This window comes from Balearica regulorum, chromosome 8 (genome assembly GCF_011004875.1).
Source record: "Balearica regulorum gibbericeps isolate bBalReg1 chromosome 8, bBalReg1.pri, whole genome shotgun sequence".
Classification (NCBI taxonomy): domain Eukaryota; kingdom Metazoa; phylum Chordata; class Aves; order Gruiformes; family Gruidae; genus Balearica; species Balearica regulorum.
The window spans coordinates 12,819,069-12,842,987 of NC_046191.1; the positions used below are offsets into that span (position 1 = coordinate 12,819,069).

Genomic DNA, 23,919 nt, shown 5'->3' on the forward strand with positions numbered 1-23,919 from the left:
TCCCCAGGCACGGGCAGGCAGGTGGGAGCCCCCAGGAACAGGCTCAGCACAAGGGGCTGCAAAATGTCGATGGCTCACGGTGCCACCTCTGCCAGCCACGGCACAGCCCCTGGGCAGCCGTGGGTTGGACAGGACACCCATCCCACCGGTGCAGCCTGCGAGCTGTGCCTGGAGGTGCACAGGGGACAGGGACTGGGGACGTGGGGCTGGTCGCAGGCACTGCTGAGGTCGGACCCTGCTCACACCTGGCTCACACCAGAGCCACAGCTTTGTGGAAGTGGAGATGAGCATTTTGTGGTAAAATATGCAGAGCGTGGGACAAAAGAGAAAGCGCTTCTCGCATAATGAGACACTGTTAGAGACAAGCTCCCCAGGAAACCAATTAACACGGCGCTTTGTGTATGTCAGGCCAACACCTGGCAAAAACACCTTTCCCAGGGAGGACGCCAGCCGCGCCGCGCGACGGCCGCCCCCAGCACGCCCCTGTTCCACGGCCCCTCTGACAAAGACAGCAACCCCACCCGTGTTACAGGCAGCATGGGGTCGGCTCTGCCTGCTGGGGCGCGGCGTGGGGCCGCTGACCCACACGGCCCCCGTGGCCCCACGCACCGGCACTGCCATGGGCACATGCTGGAGCAGTCACCCTGCTGCACGCTCGCAGGGCAGAGCGCTACAGGCGCTGGAGCCCTGAGCTGCCGGGGAGAGGCTGCGCTCCAGCACTGCCCCAGCTGATGGGGCCTCGCTTCACAGCCGGGCCCCCCCCAGCAGCCCCACGGGGGGGCCGTTGCCGCCCGCAGCCGCCGCTGCCCAGGCGGGACGGAGCGATCGGCCGGGCCGGACACCCCGCTCCACGCGGCGGCGCTGGAGCTCGCCGCCTCGACCCCGCCCCCACTCCGCCTGGCCCCGCCCCTACTCCGCATAGCCCCGCCCCTACTCCGCCTCGACCCCGCCCCCACTCCGCCTGGCCCCGCCCCACTCCGCATAGCCCCGCCCCACTCCGCCTGGCCCCGCCCCGCCGCCCGCCATGTCGCTGCGCTTCTCCGCCAACCTCTCGTGGCTGTTCCCGGAGCTCCCGGCGCTGCCGGAGCGGCTGGAGGCGGCGGCGGCCGCCGGGTTCCGGGCGGCGGAGGCGGCCTGGCCGGCGGGCTGCCCGGCTCAAGCGCTGCGGACCGCGGCGGAGCGGGCAGGGGTGCGGATCGTCCTCCTCAACACCCCCCCCGGTACCGCCGCGTCCCCCGGGCTGCGTGGGTGGGGGGCGCGGGGGGTGCCCCGGTGCCGCTGACCCCGCCGCTCTCTCCTAGGGGACCTGGAGGCGGGCGAGATGGGACTGGCGGCCGTGCCCGGGCGCCAGGCTGCCTTCCGCCAGAGCCTGGCCACGGCGGTGCAGTACGCCAAGGCGGTGGGCTGCCCCAGGTAGGTGCGAGGCGGGGCCCCCCCTGCGGCGCCTCGGCTCCCCCGGCACCGCAGCGCTCCTCCGCAGCCCTCCTGCTCCAGCTCTTCTAAGGAGCGGGGCTCGCCCTTTGCACCGCTGCGCCTCCAGCCCGCAGGGTCACGGAGCCTTTCCCAGGCAGCGTCTCCCCGCTTGGCTGCATCAGGTGGGAGCCAGCGCATTGCAGACCCCTGTGCGGGGCCCGCAGCCTTCATGTGCTCACTGGGGGCTGACCCAAAGCTGCCAGGCGCTCTTGTCCGACCCTGCCCTTCACCATGGCGGCTCTCGTCCACACCTCCGCGCAACAGTCCCTTTTTCCTCCCCAGTTATACCAGTCGTTTCCCCCAGGACACCACAACAGTTGCTTTATTGAAGGCCACACTGATCACAGCACAGCAGAGACACTGTAAGAGATGCAATTAGCCTGGCACAACCCCCTTCAGAAAACCAGCGTGGCTCTTTTATTCCATTTCCTTTGCATCATTCTCTCCCTTGGAAATGCAGTCCAAAGCCCTGCAGAGGGCATGGGCCAGGCAGGCCAGGGGGTGCCCAGATCCATTTGCACTCTCTGGTAACAGGCAGACTGAAAAGGTTTTTGTTTCCACCATACGCCTTCCCCAAACGGTTGCTGAAGAGCCTTGCTCTCGCCTGGCCATTTTGCTCTGCACAGAGCCTGGCGTAGCCCAGCACTGGCCACCATCCCATCCCTCCTCTAAGCCAGCAAGCGGTGAGACAAGCAGAGGCGGCCGGCCTGCTGCCCATCGTCCTGGCTTCAGGGCAGCCCCAGGAGCAAGAGCCCAAGAAAGTTCCAGCCCCAGAGTGAAAGAGCCAGAGGCAGTTGGCAAGAGAGGGAAGAATCAAGGTCTGCAGTTTGTCAGGCAAAAGGTTCAAAGCCATCCCTCTGCATACTGAGGTGGGATGGTGCGTGTTTGTGTCCCTGCAGCTTGCTGGAGTCTGTTGTGCTTCCTGTACAGGAGATGGCTCCTCTTACCCCCTTCTGTGTCGGCTGCCCCAGCCTGGCACTCTTTTCCAGTGGCAAAGGAAGGTGTATTAGATCTGACCAGATGCTTGGAGAGCGGAGCTGCTGCCTGTGGCTGATCTCTCTGTGTCTGTAGGATCCACCTGATGGCTGGGCGGGTTCCCCTGGGCGCAGACCGGGCAGCAGTGGCAGGCGAGATGGAAACCACCTTCACTGAGAATCTCAGATACGCTGCTGACCTCCTGGGCCAGGTAAGCAGGGAACGGGTCCTGCTCCATGGGTGCAGCTCTTTGGGTACTGAGGATGGAGAATTCCCCCACCAGCCTGGCACAGGGAAGGAGTGCTCCCTGCTGCAGAGGTGACAGGATGCTCTGCAGGGTGACATTACTGTCTTACAGGAAGACATGATTGGACTGGTGGAGCCTATCAACAACCGCATCACTGACCCTCGCTACTTTCTGAACACCCCGCACCAAGGTAAGGCAGACATCTCTCCCTAAAGTCTCCTTCAAGGGAGGAGAAGGATCCCCAAAGTCTGAAAGGCAGGAGACTGCTTCACCTGCAGGGAGATGCTGAGGGAGCACAGTTAATGAAGATGGGTCTCAGGGCTTCACCGTGAAGTTTGCAGCCCTGGTGGTGATGGTGTCTCATTTCTTGCACCCTTAGCTGCTGCCATCCTGGAAAAGGTGGGACGGCCCAACCTGAAGCTGCAGCTGGTGAGTCAGCACTGAAGATCTCTAGGGTCCACCTTCCACCAGGGAACCCTGCACAAGCCCACAGGGGTGTCCTAGGGGCTTGTTATCCCCCTCCTGGGGATGTGGGGAGGGACAGGAATCGTAGCACAGTCATCCTTGACTGCTCAACAGCTGTACCATCCATCTCCTCTCTCTCCCACAGGACCTCTTCCACTGCCAGATCATGGATGGGAATTTGTCACGCAACCTGGAGACATACTTCCCACTCATCGGTAATGCCCTGCACCCAAACCAGCTCCTCTGTGGCCATGGGGCAGGAATGGCTTTCAGATGGGGTCCTACTGCCCCATGCTCTGCTGTGGCTGGCTGGGGGTATGGGGCTGCTCCTGGGTCACCTTGTCCCATGTCGAGAGAAGGCTGCGGGCAGGGCTGCCTTGGACAGGGCTTCTCCCATTCCCTCCCTAGGTCATATCCAGATTGCACAAGTGCCGGGGCGGCACGAGCCTGACAGCCCTGGGGAGTTGAACTTCCCCTACATCTTTGAGCTCCTGGAGTCCCTCAGCTATGCTGGTTACGTAGGGTGCGAGTACGCTCCGAAAGGTGAGTGGGCCTGTGGGTGGTCGGAGCCCCACTGGCAGGTCCCAGCATGGACCAGTCGGCCAGGGACTGTGCAAAGGCAAGCACGTCCTGGGGGGTGGCAGGCCGTGGGGTCCCTACCTGGGGATGAGAGCCCTGCCAGAACAGCAGCTGCTCCAGCTTGCCGGAGGGGGGGAATGCCAACAGGAGACCATGTCTGTCACTGCAGGAGACACTCTGGAAGGTCTGGGCTGGCTGCGCTCATACTGGGAGAGCCGAGGCCTGCAGCATGGTGGGACCAGCAAGGCAGCAAAGTAAAACAAGGAAAACACTGGAATAAAAGTCAAAGTGATGGGTTAACAGAGCAGCATGTCTGTCTTCTCTATGACTTAGGGCAAAGTTAAGAGCATCTATGGCCTATTGCCCTTCCCCAGGCCCTGCTGGGCCAGCCCAAGCAGTTGGACCCTCATAGTCTACTCTAGCACCACCTGCAGCATGTCCTATTTGGGGATGACTTGGCCACCACATAGGTGACTTGAGGAACACAGGAACACCTTCACCTCCAGTCTGCAGGGCTGTCCAGGGACAGGTTTCAAGTCCCCCCTGCTGAGGGGAGCATTCACTCTTTAGGAAGGGTATGAGTTTTCCCAGTCCAGCTCCAGCTGGTACCTGGAGTTGTGGGAAGAGGGCTCTGGGCTCCAAGTCCTGAAGTTCTCAAGGGAGCTGCCAGTGCCCAGGGCGACAGGACTCAAGCAAGTATGAGACTCCAGTAGAACACCAGCCAGCCCTGCAGCCAGGGCTGCCTCTGCATCCCCTGGGGGAGGCTTTCCACATCCTAGCCTGTGGCATGTCAGTGGGGATCTGGTTCAGTTTATTTCACAGATAGATCAATGGCTTTAATGTACATCTCCATAAAACCTTCCCCTTGTCCAGTTCACCCTTCCTGTCCCATTTGGTACTCTCCTGATGAACACAAAGGGCCAGAAGTAGGCAGCCTCACTGCCCAGAGCCCTGAAGTCCAGGAGCCTTTCCGCCTAAAGCCAGAGCGCTGTGCAGTGCTGCCGTGTGCATAAGACGCGCTGTGTGTGCTCCTCTGTGCCTTCCCAGCAGGCAGAAGGCACCTGCAGATGCAAAAGCCACGTCCCTGAGAGCCACTGTGCTTCAGCCAAGCCACAGCAGCCAAGTTCCTGCCTTTGCAGTTCGGTTCAAGATCATTCAATATCAAACCCACCGAAAACAGTGCACCAAGGGGCATGCCAGCCAGCCAGCAAACAATGGAGGTGCACACCCCCAGGCTCCTCAGTTTGGTACCCAGGCGTCCTACTAGCAGCGCTGCCTGCAGTGCCGGAGCACAGGTTCCACCCCGAGGCCTGTTATTCTCCATCGTCACCTGTGGCACAGCCGCAGCGAGAGGTCCGGTACGTGTATCGCTCCAGGCCGTGGGTTCCAGTGCTACAGCAGGCCTGTCCAGAGGTTGAAGCAGGCAGTGTTGATAACTGACTCCAGGTGGTGGTATGTGGACACAAGCTGTGGCAGAGGGCTCTCGCTGTTCTGGGGCTGCACTGGGAACGGTTCCCGGAAAACCACGGTGAGGCTCTGCCGAGAAGCAGGAGCAGGTCAGGGGACAGGATTCAGACAAGCCCTGTGCAGTCCCTAACCCCAGGCGCATGGGCACTTGCTTGGCTGTGTCAGGTAGATAGTGGGAGAAATCCCAAAATGCTAACAGCACCAAGCTAGTGCCTCCTCCTGTGACAGAGCGTGTTTCAGCCTCCTCCCACTTTTCCTGGTGGAAATCAGGTGCAAGGACTTGCCCACTCACTCTGTCCCAGCCCCCATGCATCTGCAGTTATACCAACCCCAGCAGCAGCCTCAGGAGAGGAGGGGATCCTACTGCCTCCACAGTAATAGGGGCTTCCAGGGAAATCAGAGGGAAATTTCTTCCAAGGCAAAGAGTAGGAGTGCAACAAATGGGGAAGGGGAGGAGATTAAATGTAATAACTGCAATCCTGAAAATAAATGCTGGCTGTTCCATTCTTATTCGTGACTGTACTGACAAGGCTGGGCAAGGGCAGAAAAGGAGGTTACAGGAACTGAAGCAGAAGAAAAAATGTGAGCAGCTCAGTGCACCGAGATCAGCATCATGGAGGCAAGACATGGCGACTGGATGTTCTCCAGAGCTGAAACGCAGCACATCTAGTAGCCAAGGTCTCCTAACAAACTCATAAAACCATGAGAACAGCTGTGTAACTGCAAAACAGCAAATGCACCACCATCATTTAAGAGGGAAGAGAAAGTGGTTTGTGATCATAACTCCAGCAGCGTACAAGGCTTTACAGCAGACTTGGAGAGAAAGAACCAGGAGGAAAATGCAGCTCCTTGTTACCAAAGTGATGTGCTAACACTAGAGTTCTTTTTGATAAGGTAATATTTCTAGACAAGGGAATCATGGTATATCTTATCTGAGCTTCAGGAAGGACTTGATGTACTGCCACATGGGAAATTTAGGTAAGCTGAAAAGATAGGAATTAATGCAAGAACTGTAAGGTGAAGATGGTAGTGCTGAAAGGGGAAGTAGCAGGCTGGAGAGAGGTTACAAATGGAGTTCCCCCCAGGACAGGTTTTGGGACTCACATTGCCTAGTACTTTAATAAACCTGGCACAAAGATGAGGATCATGGTGATAAAATTTGAGGCACTAATACAAAAGAGGATTGGGATAATGCAAAAAGAAAAAAAAAAAGCCCTAGAGACTTTTGAGAGACCACAGGAATGGGATGAACATTAAGCGCAAAATATAAGGTGAGGAACATGAAGGATTTCTGTTCTAAGATGGGAGACATTGGGAGAGGTGATGGAGAGTCTGGGTGTAGCCTATCAATGACCACACGGTGACACTATGACCAGTAAGACACGGCTGTGAAAAGGCAAATACCACCCTAGGCTGTACCAAAAGCACTGTGCAGGGGCAGAAAAGCCTTAGTGCAATTGCAGAAGGCTCTGCTGAGACTTCTCAGGAATACTGGGTACAGTCCTGGACACCTGTATTTACAAAGGCTGACCTGAGCCCTGAAAGGCTCTTAATGACAATGAAGCCATTGGAGAAGGGAAGGCAGGCTTAAGAGCTCAGCTTGCTTAATGCAGCAGCATGGAGTTAGCAAAAATTCCACTTTCAGATGTGGAGGTGAATCTAGGGGACTGGGGAAGAGGTGGGCACCCACACAGTGAACAATGGTTTCAGCTCTGAGCTACCACTGGTGTGAAGAGGACAGAACTGGCCATGACAAAAGCTCCAGCACAAAATGGGAACGGCTCTTCACCATCAGGTGGCAAAAGGCACTGAGCAGCCTTCCAGCAGGCACCACCTCTTCTGTCTCCCCTACCTGCTTTTAATGGAGTGTTGATTTATTTACAAAGGGATCGGTTACGCTGCAGTCTCTGCTAAAGCCTCACTGTGGACCAAAGCATCTCGTAGATCCCCTGCTGCTCTCACATGCAGCTGCATTCCCTGTAACCCATCCTACACCGTGCCCGGGAACACAGCTGAAAGCAGAGTATCTTTGCCCTCGAGCCCGATGAAGGCCAAGGCCCATGCAGATTTGCTGGGACCCTCACAGTGCAGGTCCCCTTCCTTTCTGCCCAGGTAGGAGCAGTCCGCAGCACCGGTGACCCCTCCCAGCCAGACCCAGTGTGCTCTGGCTTTGGACTGAACACAGAAGGACCCTCTAGCCTGGATAGAGACACAGCCGAGAGTCTGATCCAAAAGGCACCCTGTGAAGGAAAAGGGGATCAACTGCTCACTGTTTTCCAATACAAGAATAAAGGGGGATCATATGAAAAGAGCAGAATGAGGTTCAAAACGAGCCAAGGAAGATAGCTCTTCACCTACATTGTAACTGCATCACAGAGCAGCAAGTCATGAGAAATTATGGATGCCACAAATTAAGCAAAGAAAATAAAGCTGCAAAGGGCTATTAAATAAATGCAAAGGCCACCTCTAGCTCAGGACAAGCCTGGGCCACAGTTTGTCAGATATTAGGACAGTAATTGGGAGAGGTGTTAACAAGCTTCTTGACTTGATTATCCCCAAGGGCACCTGCCCTTGGCAACAGCTGGATGAATCTAGACAGACTCCTGGCCTGAGCCAATATAGCTGCTCTTACATTCCCAAGTTCTTACCGTCTTTCCTGAATGGGAATCAAGAAACACAAGAACGAAGCAATCTGTGAACTTCTGGTTGAGCACAACCTGTCAAGAGAGCCACAGCACACATTGCAAAGGAGACAGCACAAACCCCAGGACAGGGATTCAAACAACATCCACCCAGGGATGTGCTGACCTGCAGGACAAGTGGCATGACAGAGCTATGAAGGTGCAAGTCTGCCTCACTCACAGGTGACACTGCCAAACCATGGGGATATACACGGCGTGAGGCTCTGGGTGTGAAGAGTGTCCTGCCTGCCTGGGAGCAGACAAACAGACACTGCTGTACCACAAGAGCGCACACCTCATGCTGCACCAGCAGCAGAGTGGAGAGCAACATCATGACAGCGCCCACATTGTTCTGATAGTCAGGCTCGCACTGCGAGAAGCCACAGCAGGCAGGGGCCCTGGACAGGGGAGAGAGGTGAAGGTGGGTGACAGGCTGGGACTTACCAGATACTGGGTGCCGGTTTCAGCATTGTGGAAGTGCCGACAGCTCTGGGGAAAGCGGCTCAGTAGCACTTTGATGAGGCTCTGGTACCAGGAGACTGTCATGGTGAGGAAGCATCCCTACAGGTATGGAGAAGGGTTGATTTCAGCCTCCCTTTAGCCATGGTACCAGCAGCCCTCAGACCCCAAATGAGATGTATTCATCACAGCCCACTGAGGAATGCTGACTCAGAGCAACCCACTCTCCATAGAAGGGTCCACGCAGCCTTCCCCTTCCCTTGCCAGCTAGGAGCTATACTCCTGCCTCTATCTTCCCACCAAACAGGAGGAGATGTGCCCTGCAGGCCCTTCACCCAGTGCCCACTCCCTCCCCGGAGGAGAACAGCAGCTGCTGTGCACCCTGCCCCTGCTGCTCACCAGCTGGGGGTCGACATCGGCAATGGATTTCCCATGCACGGCGTCGAGCAGCTCCTCCAGCTCCACCAGTGAGAGCTTGCCCAGCTTCAGTTTGTCAGAAGCCAGAGGCTCCAGAAGGAAGAGGCGTTTCCAGAGGTTGTCCCTGCGGCAGTGGCACTTGGCCAGCTGCACCATGCTGCTGAGCTGCTTCTGCGCCGAGGCCACCTCGGAGGCCAGCAAGGGGAAGAGCGGCGAGGTGTAGAAGAGCCCAGGCCCCAGTTTGACTTGTGTGCCCCCCGCGTAGAACTCGCTGCTGTCCTCCACGTCCTGCCACAGCTCCCGCTCTGCTGGCTGCTGCTGCCCCAGGCTTGTCTCTGGCTCTGCTGCCTCCCACGCTGCCCGGCCCACCACAGGCTCCAGCACTTCCCGCTGCAAGCGTGGCAGCTTCTTGAAGCGTCGCATATCGGCCGTGAGCCGGGGGAAGAGCTCCCGCTGGCTAGTCATGATGACGTAGAAACGCAAGCTGAGAGCAAGGAGACACTTGTGACCTGGGGAAGGGCTGCTCCCTTCTCAGCCAGGCTGCGAATGAATGATGGGCCTCTCTCACCCTAAGGGTGCTTCTCTGCCCAGACAGGGACAGATACCACACTGCCCAGTTCTCTGGGAGAATTCTCCCCAGACAGCACCAAACCTGCTTGAGGTCTCCCAGACAGAGCTAGTCCCTCCCAGAGCCCCCCTCCTCAGCCAGGAAGCTTTGGTGTCATGTCTCTTGGCCTCCAGCGCTCACCGGAGCATGCGTCTCTCTGCCTCGCTCTGCTCCTCAAACGGTGCTGCACTGTGACACACCAGGAGGGACACATCGAAGTCATCATGATGACGCAGACCTTCAGAGTCTTTGTAGGAGCCCGAGCTGGAAGCAAAAGCACATCAGTATGAATGGGACCTCACCTTGTTCCCCCACAGCTCTTTGTCACCACAGAACTATTGGGCATGGGGAATTTGACACAGCAGAACTCAGAAGTGCTATGGGAGATGTCAAATGCCTGTGCACACATGCACAGCACCCCCGCTGACCATCTCAGAAAACCCAGGCGGAACTGCTGCCTGCCACTATGTAGAACAGTCAGCTTTGCTGGCACCTTGGGGTACTGTCCCCAGGACTGGGGGGTGCCCACCCATCTCCAGCAGCTCCAGAACTTGCAGCAGATGCACTCACCTGTTCCAAATAGAGACCAGTGCATATTCATTCTGCTCTGTGCCTGGTGTCCCCTTCTTGTTGTCACTGCTCGTGGCCAGCCGGGCCATGCGTAGGGGTTTCATGTGGTAGGTGTTGGCATGGTCAGCAATATAGTTATACAGCTGGTGTGCAGTGATCATGTTGGTGGGCAGGGCCAGCATGCCTAGTGGAGAAGGACACATTGCTATCACAGGAGCTGCTCAGTGAATCTTACCTGATGTCCTACAAACTACTCTGGGGGACAGAGCTCTAGAGCAACCCGCCTCCCTTCCACAACAGGGCAGCAAGGACTTCCTCTGGAGATGGGCCCCTCAAGTCTTCCTGTTATCTCCCTGGATACAAATAAACCTGACTCTGGGAATAAAGTACTTGGGAACCTTTTGCCAAGTTATGAGCTGGTGATCAACCCCAGACTGATCACATGTTAAGCTACTCACCTTGGAAAACGTGGTTGCGGCCAAATTTGGGGATGTCGGGGTGGTGGGCAATGAAATCCTCCAGGAAGCTGGTGAGATGGTAGCCCTGGCGGAGGGTCATGTGGGAACCCAGCAGATACTGGTGGACTATACGCAAGTGGAAGTCATAGCTGAATGAATGCACGTGCATGAGGTCCCGCACCTTGTCACACTCCTCCGTGAAGAGCATGGAGAGCTGTGGAGGGACAGAGAGTCAAGGCAGGAATATTACCAGGCACCTCACACCCTCGTGCAAAGCCCTGCTGACAGCAAGGCATGGCAGAGCCAGTACAGCCACCCCTGCCCCAACACCAGAGCAGGATGCAGCCAAGAAGCTGTGTGCACAGTGCAAATAGCAGACCTGCAGGCCTGGCCCCAAGGGATCCAGCTTGATGGCTCCTTCCACACTTGGCCCCACTCCTCGTCTCCAGTAGCAGCATGGACTGATTGGCATTGCCTCCCATGAGGTTCATATACCCCCTTGAGCTGTTAAGGAGGACGCAGCCTCCTTTCAGCTGAGTGTTGCTCTGCACTGCCTAGCCCCTGAGCAGGTACAGGACACGCTGGGGCTGGAGCCCCAGCAAGTTCTGGATCTACAGGCAAAGACTGACTTCCTGAATGTCCCCTGAGAGCAGGGGATAGCACAGGGGCCTATTGGGAGTGACGGGACCCAGAGATGGGCAACAACAGATCTACTAATACCCTGTGCTCAGTAACTAACAGGGACTCAGGCTGGCTGCTGGGAAGCCAGATCACTGGCTGCTGGTGTGTCACAGCTGTGTTTGCAGAGGATCCCTTCAGCACATGGCCATCACCTCTGCTCAGCATGCCAGTTCTTTGCCGGTGCAGCACCAGCCTTCACACACACACACCCCCCTGGCCATTGCCCCCATCCCAACCGCAGCTACTGTGCCAGGGGACAGCGTTGGCGAAGGCCTCAGCATTGCCCTCATACCAAGAGCCCACAGTTTAGTGTCTTTCAGCTCTCTGATCCCTTTGGAGAGTTGACCCCCACCACAATCCCTTGGTTTAAGAAGGGGGCAAGCAGGGAAAACCAGCAGGCAGGAGGCACTGGCACGAGAACACGCTGCCCTCACTCTCTGCGCCACCCACATTGCTGCTGCCATGAGCCAGAGGGCAACCCGCAGAGCCAGGATGAGCCTGGAGAGGAGCTTGTAGCTCTGCCCCAGGAAAGGCTGGGAGAAGAGCAAGAAATACAAGACACTGCCCCCACACCAGCACCCAGGGCCCACCCCACCCTCCTCCCAAGCTGGGCTGCCCAGTATGGCACGTATGGCTACGGAAGGCACTGGCACAGGCGGCAAGAGGCAGCTCTCGCTGCTGGATGCTGGGGCAGGATGGGTGGAAGCACAGCCAGTGGGGAGTTCAGCCCTGCACTGGCAGGTCCTGCCGTGCTCAGCATGGCAGTGGGAAGAGAGGACGTACCGCAGACTCAGAGACGGAGCTGGGTCCCATGCAGCTCTTGCTGCGAGCTCTGGCAGTAAGAGTGCCCTGATGGAGAGAGATGCACAGCCAGTGGGAAGAGGGACAGGGTACAGCCCAGCCCTGTTCCTGCATCCAGCCTGTCCTGCACAGGCCCAGAGTGGGACAAAGGGAGAGAAGGGGCAGAGGAGCCCAACTGTCCCACCTGGGGGAACTCTGGGTTAGTCCCAGCATGTGGGAAGGCTGGCCAGGCCCCTGCAGCAAGCCCCACGCCTCTCACCCACTGCTCCCAGGACCATCCCCCCACCCACACTGCAAAACCAGGCAAAGTCTTTGACCAAGTCAGCCAGAAAGAGCCTGGATATTCCCTGCAATGCCAGCTGCAGCCTGGTAGTGCTCCCCTGTGCGCGTGCAGGCTTCCCTGGAAAGGCTCAGCAAACCCTCAGGTGAGGTCTCGGCAGGCTCTAAGCTTAGGAGAGCCACTCTTGGTGTATATAAGACGCAGCCACTTGGAAAGGACAGCATGGTCATGCACACCTCCCGCCTCAGAGGGGCTGGGGCTGGCCAGCCTCTAGCCAGCCACCCCAGTGCCCTGGGGACAGGCAGAAGGCACCCTGACACACCAAAAGAGAAGGGAGCAGGCAACTCCATGGTGCTGTAGCGCAAGGCACAAAGGTATCAAGAACCAGGGCTCATGGTGCAGAAAGCGATCTCCTCTGGCAAAGGGCAGCCATCCACATTCAGAGATCCCTGTTCCCATTCTGCTTCCCTTTAGTTCCAATGGAAGCAGAGAGCTTCTGGCTTTCCATGCACTGATTTTCCCTGGAGTAGTCATCTTTGCCAGAATTGCTCCTATTCCTCCCCAGCCTGCTTTGTCTTGCTCCCCAAGCTAGGACAAAAGTCATCCTCTTGCCAAACCTCTCACTCCCTTTCACTGCACTCCAGATCTGCTCAAGCAGAAGGCCATGGAGGGCATGTGGCTGCAAAAGACTCTGCAGTTCTTCTTTTCCAGGAGGAGGGAGCAAACCTCTCCAGAACTTGCTGCACCTCAAATGCCCACTCTGTCCCAGAGATTGCCGCCTCCCCCAAAGCGGCCCCTGACCCTGAGGAGCATCGGCTGTGCCTGCAAAGCCATTACCTGGGAGTTCACAGACTGGCCCATGGGGATCCGCGAGCACTCCAGTGCATACTGCTTCACACAGAAGTAATAGCCCTGGAGGAGAAAGCACATGAGCACAGCACAGGCCTTGAGCCTCTCCAGTGAAGGAGAACAGTCCCCATGCTTCACCCTCTGGGCTGGGTCCCAGACCCTCTTGCTCCATGTTTTGTCTCCCCTCCTGTCTGAACCAAGCCAGCCCCGCCAACATGTGGCTGAGCACAGAGCACTCTACCTGGGGATGAGCCCTTGCGTCTTATTAGCCCCCCTCCAGACAAGTCTCATTGCTCTGAGCCCTGCAGAACCAACCCTAGCTGATCCACAGTCCTGCAGGACCACAGAAGAGGCAGGACAAGAAAGGAAGAATCACATGTTCCTGCTGCACTCCTCCTCATCACTCACTTTGTCACCTCTGAAGACTGTCCCCGAACCCCCAGAGATTCTACTTTGTTTCTTGTTCTTTCTTACCTGGAAGGCCAACTCCATCAGCACAATCCCACCTGGAAGAGCTCTCTGTAGGTGATAGGTGGCAACAGCAGGGCTTGAGCTCTGGGAAGAGAAGGACAAAGCTGGAGAGGCTCTCTGGCACAAGAGAACAGCCCGCACACCAGAGTGCGAGGCTGCCACGACACTCTGTGGCAGAGGTGGAAATAGAGGAGCATCATCATTTGAGCACCCTCACCGGGGGGAACAGAGCAGACATGCAAGAGCTGACTCTGAAAAGAATTCTAACAAACCTAATCAACAGCCTTCAAGAGAGCATACCAGACACACTGCTCCCTTTACCTCCTGCTTACTCAGGACAGGGTGTCTCTAGAGTTTGAGGACACTGTGAACTGAGGGGGTGATGCTGCCCACAAAACCCCACTCCCACCTCTCCTTGCTGAGCACTCCCCAGACCATCACATCTGCCTGACATAGCAGCTGTCACAGGCATCCAGTTTAGACTCAGAGCTTAGCTGCCAGCAAATTCACTTGCCCCCCTGTTAAGTTGTTCCAGACGGCTGCTCTCTTCTCATTTTAACTGCAAAGTGTTGTCTTGCCCACAACCCTGTACCAACATCAGCCAAAGGTGGGTGCCAATAAAGTGTCAGAAAAGGGTGAGCAAATGCTATGTGGTCCCATCATCCCTGAGTGATTTCATGAGCCACAGATGGTTTCTGCCTGTCCAGCAACTCAGATGGATTCCTCTTCCAGGTACTTACCTATTCTCTCTTGTGAACGTAAGAGCTTACAAAACCCATGTAAGCTCTTAAGTGTTCACAAAACCTTTCAATAAAGACCACTGTTACCTGCTGCATAAAGAAACACTCCCTTTTGCTTTGAAACTGTCTGCCAACACTTTCATTTGATGGTGCCTAGGTGTTGTACCGAATAAGACAGCAAGGAGTCAATCCCTTTCCAGGATAGCTGCGATTTGGTAGAGCTCTGTCCTGTCCCTCCCTAGTTGCCACTTCTTTAGAAATGAAGAGTCTTAGCCTGCTCTCACAGTACAGCCATTTGGGTTTATCTTCTCTGATCTCTTCAACTGCAGCATTCATCTCACTTTAACTAAAGATCCTTCTGCCCCAGAATTGCCCTTCACCATAGATGCTGAGGCTTCTCTGACAGGTAAACCTCCAGAATCACACCCAAAGGTAGCTGTCCTGGCCCCAGGTCATCCTGTTCCTCTTCTGAGCCCCCTCCAAGTTGTTGCTGTCCTTTTGAGATTTGCCCTCGTTCCACCCAGTCTCAGGAAGGAGCTGCAGGAAGACATGCAGGAGGGCAAGGAGGTCTCATCTGACCCAACATCCCAAAGATAGTGCTGGTCTAGACAGACTCTTTGTTTGGCTTTGGTGCTTTCTCTGCCCTCTCGCATCCTTTCTGTCTTAAACCGATTCAAAAGCCAACCAGGATAACTGCTCCACTCCATAGCCTGACTTCCATCCCAGTTCCACCCCTTTAAGACATGCACTCACCTTTGGACTCCCCTCTGCTTTTGGCTTCGTGTAGGAAAAGGACCCTCTCCCCTCCACACCCATTGCTGCCAGAGCTCGGATCCGGCTCGTGCTACTGGAAATGACAGCAGAGACAGCCTTGAGCAGGAGAGCCAACGTCTCCTGTTGTGTCAAACCAGGGCATAGCTCAGTGTGTCGGCCCTTCAACAACAGAGTTCCCAGGTTGTCACTGACCTGCGAGTAGTGGGTGAAGGTGGCCGCACCTGGACCAGAATGAAGCCCATGCTCTGCAGGTACTGGATGTATTGCTGCAAGAAGGCATTGCACATCTCTTGCAGCCAGGGCTCCTCCTTCACCTTGCAGGGCAGCGCTTCTGCCGAGTCACAGCTGTGGCTGCGGTCCCTCCCTGAAGCTGTAGAGTCATTTGAGCGGTGGCGCTTCTGGAAGAGAAAAATAATTTGCTAAGGAGACCTGCTGTGTCTGGCCCCAGCAAGTGACACTGTCTGGGAAACCACCAGCCGCTCTGGTTGAGCGGAGGGCAGATCTCCCTCTGCCAGCCAGCACTAACAGCTGGTTCCTCGAACACTGTCCTAGTGCATGTGCCGAAACACAAGATCCAAATTTTACCCAGCCATGGACTGACCTAACAGCAGTTCAACAGACTGCAGGAAAAGGTGCCCTGGCAAAAGGCGATAATTCACATCTCCCCCCACAGAACAGCTCCCACAAAGTTTTAGTGGCTCGCAACTGGTTCGTGCAAGGCTCACCAGAGCTTCAGCTCCTACTGCCATGGTAAGAGTCCAATCCCCTCACAAATCCTGCTGACTTCTCAGGATTTACTAGTAGTTCAGCAGCAGTGAATAGGAGAGGTGTTTCCTTTAAACCATTTTCAGTTCTCCTTTCGATGTCTTGAATACTTCTTGTCTTTGTACCGTGAGAGACTGAGGTTTCTTTTCTTGATCTACTTCAAGCCTGCGGCTCTTTTACATACTTCTATCTTTGCCACAAGATGCTTGGTCTCACATTTACTGTCCAGATGTGAAGACATTAATACACTAGTATTTTAGAAATTTATTGGAATATTACCCATAATACTAACATTCCTTTCTGATATACTCTAAACAGTTTGCCTTTTGTATCCAACTGTTCACTAATTGAAGAAATCCACTGAGCTATCTGCTCTGTACAGCCTCTGCTGAGTTAAAAATTTCTCTCCACATTGTGCTCTGGTTTACCGGGAACCAGGTACCAGCTCCCACAATATCTCTCATTTCACAGGCTACTCAGGTCCCTCAAGTTCCTTGCAGTCTTTTTCTGTTCTGACCAATCTGAACAGCCGTACAGCACTGCAAAGCTTGGCATCTCATATATACTGCAATAAATGATCTGGAGATACAGAACCCGATAAACAACCTTGAAACCCCTGCTGCCAGGCTCTTCAAATTGAATAACCAATTTTCATTTCACTTTGTTCCAAAAACAAAGTGAAGTTTTCATTCTGTGATGATACTTTGCCTTTTGCTTGCAAGTGCTCAATTTCTGCAGCAACCTCTGCTTAAAGACCCTGTCAGAATCCTTTCAACATTTAGATAAATTACAACAGCCTGTTCTTCCCTTTTGACACACACACAGACCATGAACAGCCGGTAAGGGATGTGCACCAGTTAGAGTCTGTCAGGTTGCAACCTGCTCAGGATTCAGCTGGTTTGCTTTCAATTGTTCCAGCTATTTGCTGGGTCCAAGAAAGGTTTACCAGGTCTGGCTGCTGAACGCATAAAGGGAAGTTTTGCTTCTCCAACAGATCAGTACCAGACAGTGCTCTCTGATGGCTTTGCTAGACTCGGCCCTGAATTCCCTGGGTAGAAAAAGGAAGTCAGTCTTCCCCAGGGATGGTGTAGCTGCAGGAGAAAGGCTTTGAGGACCCAAGAATTTTCTCAGTCTACATCTTACAGGGTGCAAATTCATCTTGTAATGCAGGAGCAAGCTCAGAGCAGCCCTGTCTTGGGAAGACTGCAAAGTCATCCTTTGCCCCAGTGGCATTTGCTGACACTCACCTTCCCCTCTACCTTGCCCTGCTGGTCAGTCTGGATCTGCTGCCGGAAGGCCGGGTCAAAGAGCAAGGGGGTAGCACAGTAGTGAACCAGGCGTGAAGACTGCTTCAGGGTCTCTAGGTCTGCCAGCTGCACAGCACAAAAGGAACATGGTTGCAGCACACATCCCTCATCAAGCCTGGGAACAAGCTATACATGACACTGCACTGCTGCTCAAATGGAGATCAAATGCTAGAGGGTAGCCCCTGCTTTACAGCCCTTCCAGTGCTGGGCAGCGAGGCCCCATGCCCAAGTGTGGTGCTAGAGCCCAAGCAACCCCAGAACTTAAAGCAGAGAGCGCTGCTCCACTGCCAAAAACCATCCCCACCATACACCCTGCTCTGGGCCCAGCCTACCACCTGACTGGACTGCACTCACACTGATAGGCATGTTGGACTGCGCTGATCTCTGCTGCCAGGTAACAAAGAGGTTTTCAATCTTCATTTGCTTCTCCAGTTCTGGAGGAAAGAGAGCAGCCACAAGAGTATCAAGCCACAGCCCCAAGTATTGCCACTCCTGTTCACTCCCACCCATTCCTTCCCAGCACCCTGACAACAGGAGCCGAGAACTGTCACCTCTGCCAGAACTCTTGTTCTGCCCTTTCCAAGCTCTGTTTTTCCAGGAGTGAGATTATCAGGCAGGCTCCCATGACATTGGGCCCCTTGCTTTACCTTTCCTCTCCATGCTCTTGATTTCCAGGAACTGGGCCCCATGCCGAGACACGGGGTCAAAAGGTCCCAAGTCAGGCCCATGGGATATACGCTTGATGGTGGTAACATCCCGCAGAGCTTCATCAAAGGGCACCACATCGGGATGGAAGTGCAGAGATGGCAGGCTGCGGGCAGAGCTGCTCAGCCGGCCTTGTTCCTTGCTAGGTGGGGGACTAGAGCTTCGGATCAGCGCATCCACCTCCAAAGTGGAGTTGAGGAAAGGATTTGGCTCCTAAGCAAGCAGACACAGCCATGAAAGCCTCCTTACTGCCAGCCTTGAAGCAAGGACCCACAAAACCAGAGTAAACCCAATTTTGACCATCTGCAGACATCTCTGTTAGCCTTCTCCATCACCAGTCCCAAGGACAGCAGGGCTTGTCCCAGCATGACCCTAATGTGCTGTGGGATGCCTGTTCCCCAGCCTCCTCCACCCTAAATAATCCAGTCACAAATAAGTGCTGCAAGCAGCAGGACCTGACTTCCCTTTCCACCTCTGGCTGTCTCCAAGAGTAGACAGCAACAGCCTGGCTGGACACGGCCACAGACGGACACGTGAGAACCTAGGGATGCCTTGCCAACCAGCACACAAAAGCACACAAATGCCTGCAACCTTCCTCAGATCCCCACACTGCCAAGGCACCTCCTGAAAGGGAAGGGACTGCCTTGCCCAGCAGAGTGCCCTACCTGCTTGCTGTCCTCGTGCCACGGTGTGTCCATAAAGCAGTGGTGGTGGAAGAGTCCCAGCTTCTGGCTGAGCAGACAGTGCACGATGTGGGACCGAGCATTCTGCCACTGTAGCAGGCGAGTGAGGGAGCAGTTCAGGTTGGCCCCCAGGTCTGGGGACCAGTTGTAGGTGTAGAGTGTTAGCTGGAGAGAGAGGAGAGGGAGGAAGGCTGAAGAACCTGCTCAGAGAGGGCCTGCACGGTGACACAGGCTGCCCCAGGTGCTCTGGGTGGTACTTGCTGCAGCCTGTTTCAGATGACCAGGCAGGGACAGTGAGAGCGGCAACAGTGGCAACAGCTCATTCACAGCCCCCCGTTAACAGCCACAGCGGGGGGGGGGTGGTACTTGCAGCGGCAGCACAACTGCCCAGCCCGATGCGGGCCTTGCTGTGGGTAGGGAAAGGGAAATCATAGTCCACAGCGGGGCAGCTGAAGTCAGACAGCAATAGCTGCTGCCCCCCGGCACCCCCCAGAGTGCTGCAGGGAACCCCCAGCTCTGCTGGCAGCACAGAGACATCCTGCACAGCTGCTTTGGAGGACTCCTGCCCAGACAAGGCTGGTTGCCTGCAGAGGCACTCTTCCTCTCCTCTTTCTAGCCCTGGGCCAGTTGGAAACAGCCAGGCTTTCAGGAGACAACATCAGACAGGCACCATTGCTACCTTTTTGTCAATGATCTCCATGAAGAGGAACCTTTGCCGGGGTGCCAGGTCTCGTCCAACAAGGCTTGGATCGGACCCTCTCTCTGCTGAGCTGAATTCCATGGCCTCAAAGCGCTGGAGCCCTTTGTGAGCTAGAAGAAGTCAGAGTTATGACCCTCAGTACCAGTTTATCCCGCTCTCACATTCCACATGCCATTAAGGTGGCACGAGAGGATGTTCTGCCACAATACTGCTCAGCTTGTCTTGAAATAAGCAGTTACAAGCGAATTTGAGAGTAAGGTCTCAGCTGAAAATAGACAACCCACTGCTCACCTCTGGGCACAAGCACTCTGTCCCAGCAAGGAGGGGAACCCTGCTCATACATCTCCCACCCCAAGAGCCCCCAGTCCACAGTCCCGTGGACCCTGCCTGGGCACTCACCCTGTTCTGTACTGCAACGCCACTGCTGGAAGTTGCGTCCCAGCAGGATGAAGTGTCTGACGGCTGCAGGGCGAGGGCTGGCACTCTGGCCAGGCTTATAGGGCAGGAAGGCAGTGCTCTGATGGCAGCTGCAAGGAAGAGCATCACAGGTGGCTGACAAGTAGAGCCATGGGAGCAGAGGCTAGCACAGCTGATCAGCATTTGCTGATGCCAAACAGCACCCTATGAACCGCGTAACTCACCAGATCTGCTCAAACACCTTGACAGTGGTGTCACTCGCCAGGGCAGTGACCAGGCTCACCACTTCCACCAGGATGGAGGACAGGAGGAAACGGGACACAATCTCCACCGAGCACTGTTGCACTGACGGGCACCCTGCATGGAAGAAGTACTGTAGGACAAGGTGCCAAGCTGCCCCAGAGCCAAGCCCTGCCCACCTGAGCAGCAGAGAGGGCTAAGGGAGCCTTGTTGCAGGCCTGCTGCCCAGAGCAGGCCAAGTTCCTGCCTTGCCAGGGACTGAGGCAGGCAGAGCTGCAGGACAAGGACCTTATATGGAGGAGAAGATGAAGGCTGAAATAACCCCTGGTTTCAGGCTCTGGCCTGAAGTGGGACCTGGACCAAACTCCCTGCATGCCCTGAGCACAGCGCTTTATTCCCCTGCTTATTCCTTGCTCCCTGGCTTACTCCTCATCAGAGAAGGAGGACATCTCTACCTTGCCAGCAGGAGGTGTGAGAGGATGTACAAACACTGAAGTGAGGGGTATCCAGAAAACAGCAACAGGGCAGCCACACAAACCCAAACCCCACTGTATGAAGGGCATCCCTCTTTCTCTCCCTCCCTGCAAGAGGGGGGGTCTCCCATGCAGCTTCACAGCCCCAGAGCATGTTGCAGAGGCTCAGATCCTCCCTCCCTCCTACATCTGGGAGCTAAATCACTACCACAGCTGCTGTTGGAGTTCAGGTCTCTCCAAAGCAGCTGCAGCCAAGTCCAGCAAGCCCTGGACTCTGAGCATGGCAGACGCAACCACAGACCTTAGCAGGCTTGTTCAGCTGCACGGACACATGCCAGGACTCCTGCCACAGCTTCGTAAAGCTAATGCTGGCTCTGAGACCAATGGGACTCTGGTGAGGTTTGGCGAGAGACAGGGTGCAAAACTAGGGCAGAGATCAGGAAGGGATGAAGATGGATGGCTTGGTATCGTACGAGGACTTGTCCCCAGAGCTCTAGGTAGAAAGGCCCACTCTCAGCCCATCTGGAGGACCTAGGGCCTGAGACACGTACCCAAGTGGTTCATGAATGCCATCCACTTCTGGCAGGTTTGATTGAAGAGCGGGTGCATGGTACCTACATCCCCTTCTTCCAACTGGCAGGCTCGGCGCCTGGAAAGAGGGAAGAGAAGCACAGTTATACCAGATCAGTCAACAGCAACAAAGGCACAAAAGTGCAACAGTCCCCTCCCAGTTCCAGAGCAGAGCCCATTTTGGGTTGTTACAGCCCATGAGCTTGGTGCCTCTGGGTCAGTAGCCATAGGGGTATCAGGTGTTGCACAGGGCCCCACAATGCAGGGAAGGGGTCTCTGGCATGGAGAACCAGCAGCACTCCAGCAATAAGGATCGAGGCTTTGCATGTAGAAGGCAGCTCCCCTAACTGGCTGTGTAAGGGACAAACTACAAGGAAAGAGGATGTGGTCCAGATGGTTGAGACGCATATATAGAGCCAGCAGGCTGCCAGGCTGCACAGTGATGTACAGCAGATGGAGGGGAACAACACCCTGGCTGCCCAGCCTGCTTGCCTCTGTGCCTGTTCCAGTTCAGCTGTGGCTGTGGCCCGATCCTGGCTTGGGTGCTGCTTGACGCTCTCAGTTTTGTGCCGCCGCCTTGTGCGAGCCTCTTCTGGTCTCTCCAGCACAATGTCATCAGTAGTTTTGGGGCTGCCCAGCTCTGAAGACTCTGCCTTGCTCTAGGGAAAAGGGACTAAGTTAATGCTGCAGACATGCACAGCCTGGCTAGTGCCCTGATCACAGAATCATAGAATGGTTTGGGTTGGAAGGGACCTTAAAGATCATCTAGTTCCAACCCCCCTGCTGCGGGCAGGGACATCTTCCACTAGACCACATTGCCCAAAGCCTCATCATAAAGTCCCTACCAGCCTGGCCTCCCAACCCCAGCCAGATCCCTCCTCTCCATTCCTCCTGGCCTGACACACCACGAGGACTTACAGGCCCTGCTCCCCACTGGTCCCCCAGCAACATTACCAGCATGTCCCAGAAGCTGCGGCGTCCCAGCTTGCTTGTGGGTGTCACTGGCTCCCCAGAGCTGGATGAAGGGGCAGAGGTGAAGTGCAACGGTGGAGGACAGCTCCTACCAGCCCCACCAGTGGCCAGGGCCAGGCCCTTGGTCTCTGACATGGTCCTCCTGAGGCCTCCTGTGGAGACAGGTCAAATCAGACTCCCCAGAGCCTCCTGCTGTGACACTGCTGGTGTCCCCATGTACCCCACTGTGGCTGGCCAGAGCCTGGCTGGAGAGAAGGGAGAGAGCCCTTAGTAACATCCAGCAAAGTGGATTCAGTCTTAGGGAGAAGACAGACTTTAAAATATGTCTTCCAACCCTAATTTCTACAATGCTTCTTCCCCGAGACATCACATAGCACAGCTTGCAGAGGGGAGAGCAGCTTCCTCCTTCCCAGCCCGCATCCCCCCAGCACAGCCCAGCTCCTGCAAGCCAGGCAGGAGGAGCAAGGATGGCTCGGGGTGGCCATCCTGGCCAGGCTCTCACCTGCAGAGCTCAGCTCTTCCAGGTCCGTGGCACCCAGGGGGCAAGCAGATTCCACACAGAGTGGAGCTGGCAGCACAAGGAACTCCATGACAGCATCGCAGAGAGCATGGCGCAGGGCGCCACGCAGCTTCTCTGACAGCTGCAGCAGGCTGATGTTGCCCTTCTCCCAGATATCCAGGCGCACCAGCACGCGTGGCTCTGCGGGGAAAGGGCAGTCCTGCATGGCTCTGCACCCCCACCTTTGCCAGCCCTCCTATGCGCCCCAGGGGATGCAGAGGCAGCAGGGAACTGGCAGCGTGCAGCCTGCTTCACTCCATACCTGAATGCAGGGTGCCAGCCTCTGGCTGGTGCCTGCTGACTGCAGTGAGGCTTTCAAAGTCAGTGTCCTGCAGCAGGCCCACGATGGGCGAGGAGGAAGACAGCTTCAGAGGGTCAGGCCTCTCCCCATGGGGCAGTGAGGTGGGGCTGCCATGCTCATCCACGAACGTCAGTGCAATGCACGCAATTCCTGCAGGGGAGAACCCGAGACAGCCTCCGTCAGCCCAGCACTGAGTACACCCCTACAAGCCCTGCCTACAGCCTGCCACCCCGCAGCTGGGACTGTCATGTCACCACTTGGGTTGCACAGTGCCATGCGGCAGGCAGGGCTCACAGGAATGCAGCCATGGGAGCAGAGGCTAGCTGTGCCTGTGGGGAGCCAGGGTAAGAAGCATGGTGTGTCCCCATCAATCTGAGAATCTCTCTCCTGCAGAGTCACAGCAGCTTTCACCTTGCCCTGCAGGAGCTTCCTGGGTTGTCCAGCCCCATATGCAAGGGGAAAGTCACTCCATTTGCCCCAGGAGGGCCTTTATGCAGAGAGATCCAGGATGGGGCTCACTATCCTTATCCTCTAAAGGGACAGAGTACAGAGCCCAGATACTCTCCAGCAGCCCTCTTCAGGCTATGAAGGACCTTGAGTCCCTGCAAAGGAAGGCTGTATAGATGATAGAGCCATCTGAGCATTGCTGAGCCCATACTCTGTCCCTCTCCGTCCCAGCGAGGATGGGAGTGACACCAGGCTCCGCTGCCACACAGTGACCAAACTGCACCTGACTGGATCCACAGCACCATGTGGAAGATGGGTGCCCTCTCTGTGCTAAGACAAATCCAGCCCCAGCAGACTGCACCCAGGTCTAAATCAGCAACACAACCACCCATCTCCATCATTTGTAATGAAGCATTAAGCTCTACAGCAACCTTTCCTCCAAGACAGGCCAGATGCAAGGGAGAGGGCACTGAGATGGAGAGCTGCTCCCAAAGGAGAGAGCTGGGCATTCAATTCAGAGGGCAGCTCACTTGCACTCACACTGAAGAAAGGAAACTCTACACCTATGAGCACCCCACCACTTGAAGAAAAGTACAGGAGCTGCCTGGTCTCAGAGGTACTCTGCAAAAGCCTCCAACACATCTCTCCCCCAGACAGGCACAGGAACAACCCTTTAACCAGCAAACAATGGAGAAATTCCTAATTCCCTAAATAGCAAAGACAGAGGGGACCAGGACTTTACCCAGCCTTATCCCCCTTCAGAGCAGGGCAGGGAGCCTCACACAG

The 23,919-nt window shown here is 55.8% G+C and overlaps 2 protein-coding genes across 9 annotated transcripts in view; one reads left to right on the top strand and one right to left on the bottom strand.

Moving 5' to 3' along the window:
* Nucleotides 1-1,001: 1,001 nt before the first annotated feature.
* On the top strand, nucleotides 1,002-4,043 carry HYI (hydroxypyruvate isomerase (putative)). Its single transcript, XM_075759656.1, has 8 exons — nucleotides 1,002-1,220; nucleotides 1,302-1,413; nucleotides 2,545-2,659; nucleotides 2,807-2,885; nucleotides 3,075-3,124; nucleotides 3,306-3,375; nucleotides 3,569-3,703; nucleotides 3,909-4,043. The coding sequence occupies exons 1-8, from the start codon at nucleotides 1,025-1,027 to the stop codon at nucleotides 3,995-3,997; spliced, it is 846 nt and encodes a 281-aa protein (XP_075615771.1). The 5' UTR covers nucleotides 1,002-1,024; the 3' UTR covers nucleotides 3,998-4,043.
* A 486-nt stretch (nucleotides 4,044-4,529) lies between these two features.
* Nucleotides 4,530-23,919, bottom strand: part of SZT2 (SZT2 subunit of KICSTOR complex) — a 58,776-nt gene continuing 39,386 nt past the window's right edge. For 4 of the 8 annotated variants that reach the window (XM_075759653.1, XM_075759647.1, XM_075759648.1 and 1 more), the window contains 24 exons: nucleotides 22,648-22,836; nucleotides 22,329-22,526; nucleotides 21,809-21,978; nucleotides 21,347-21,513; nucleotides 20,836-20,933; nucleotides 19,796-19,928; nucleotides 19,554-19,681; nucleotides 19,134-19,264; nucleotides 18,437-18,619; nucleotides 17,714-17,984; nucleotides 17,421-17,500; nucleotides 17,007-17,132; nucleotides 15,187-15,392; nucleotides 14,974-15,067; nucleotides 13,484-13,564; nucleotides 12,998-13,072; nucleotides 11,863-11,928; nucleotides 10,399-10,612; nucleotides 9,941-10,124; nucleotides 9,512-9,634; nucleotides 8,746-9,247; nucleotides 8,332-8,448; nucleotides 7,855-7,923; nucleotides 4,530-5,275 (listed from right to left, as the gene is read on the bottom strand). In XM_075759653.1, the coding sequence (XP_075615768.1) occupies nucleotides 5,132-5,275; nucleotides 7,855-7,923; nucleotides 8,332-8,448; nucleotides 8,746-9,247; nucleotides 9,512-9,634; nucleotides 9,941-10,124; nucleotides 10,399-10,612; nucleotides 11,863-11,928; nucleotides 12,998-13,072; nucleotides 13,484-13,564; nucleotides 14,974-15,067; nucleotides 15,187-15,392; nucleotides 17,007-17,132; nucleotides 17,421-17,500; nucleotides 17,714-17,984; nucleotides 18,437-18,619; nucleotides 19,134-19,264; nucleotides 19,554-19,681; nucleotides 19,796-19,928; nucleotides 20,836-20,933; nucleotides 21,347-21,513; nucleotides 21,809-21,978; nucleotides 22,329-22,526; nucleotides 22,648-22,836 (3,749 nt within the window). In that variant the 3' untranslated portion in view covers nucleotides 4,530-5,131. The remainder of the gene's footprint in view (nucleotides 5,276-7,854; nucleotides 7,924-8,331; nucleotides 8,449-8,745; nucleotides 9,248-9,511; nucleotides 9,635-9,940; nucleotides 10,125-10,398; nucleotides 10,613-11,862; nucleotides 11,929-12,997; nucleotides 13,073-13,483; nucleotides 13,565-14,973; nucleotides 15,068-15,186; nucleotides 15,393-17,006; nucleotides 17,133-17,420; nucleotides 17,501-17,713; nucleotides 17,985-18,436; nucleotides 18,620-19,133; nucleotides 19,265-19,553; nucleotides 19,682-19,795; nucleotides 19,929-20,835; nucleotides 20,934-21,346; nucleotides 21,514-21,808; nucleotides 21,979-22,328; nucleotides 22,527-22,647; nucleotides 22,837-23,919) is intronic. The other 4 variants (XM_075759649.1, XM_075759652.1, XM_075759650.1 and 1 more) reach the window with 4 other exon arrangements.

Coding starts and splice junctions, on each gene's coding strand:
- HYI (XM_075759656.1), top strand. CDS start 1,025: ATGTCGCTGCGCTTCTCCGCCAACCTCTCGTGGCTGTTCCCGGAGCTC. Junction 1,221..1,301: donor CCTCCTCAACACCCCCCCCG/GTACCGCCGCGT, acceptor GCTCTCTCCTAG/GGGACCTGGAGGCGGGCGAG. Junction 3,125..3,305: donor CCAACCTGAAGCTGCAGCTG/GTGAGTCAGCAC, acceptor TCTCTCCCACAG/GACCTCTTCCACTGCCAGAT.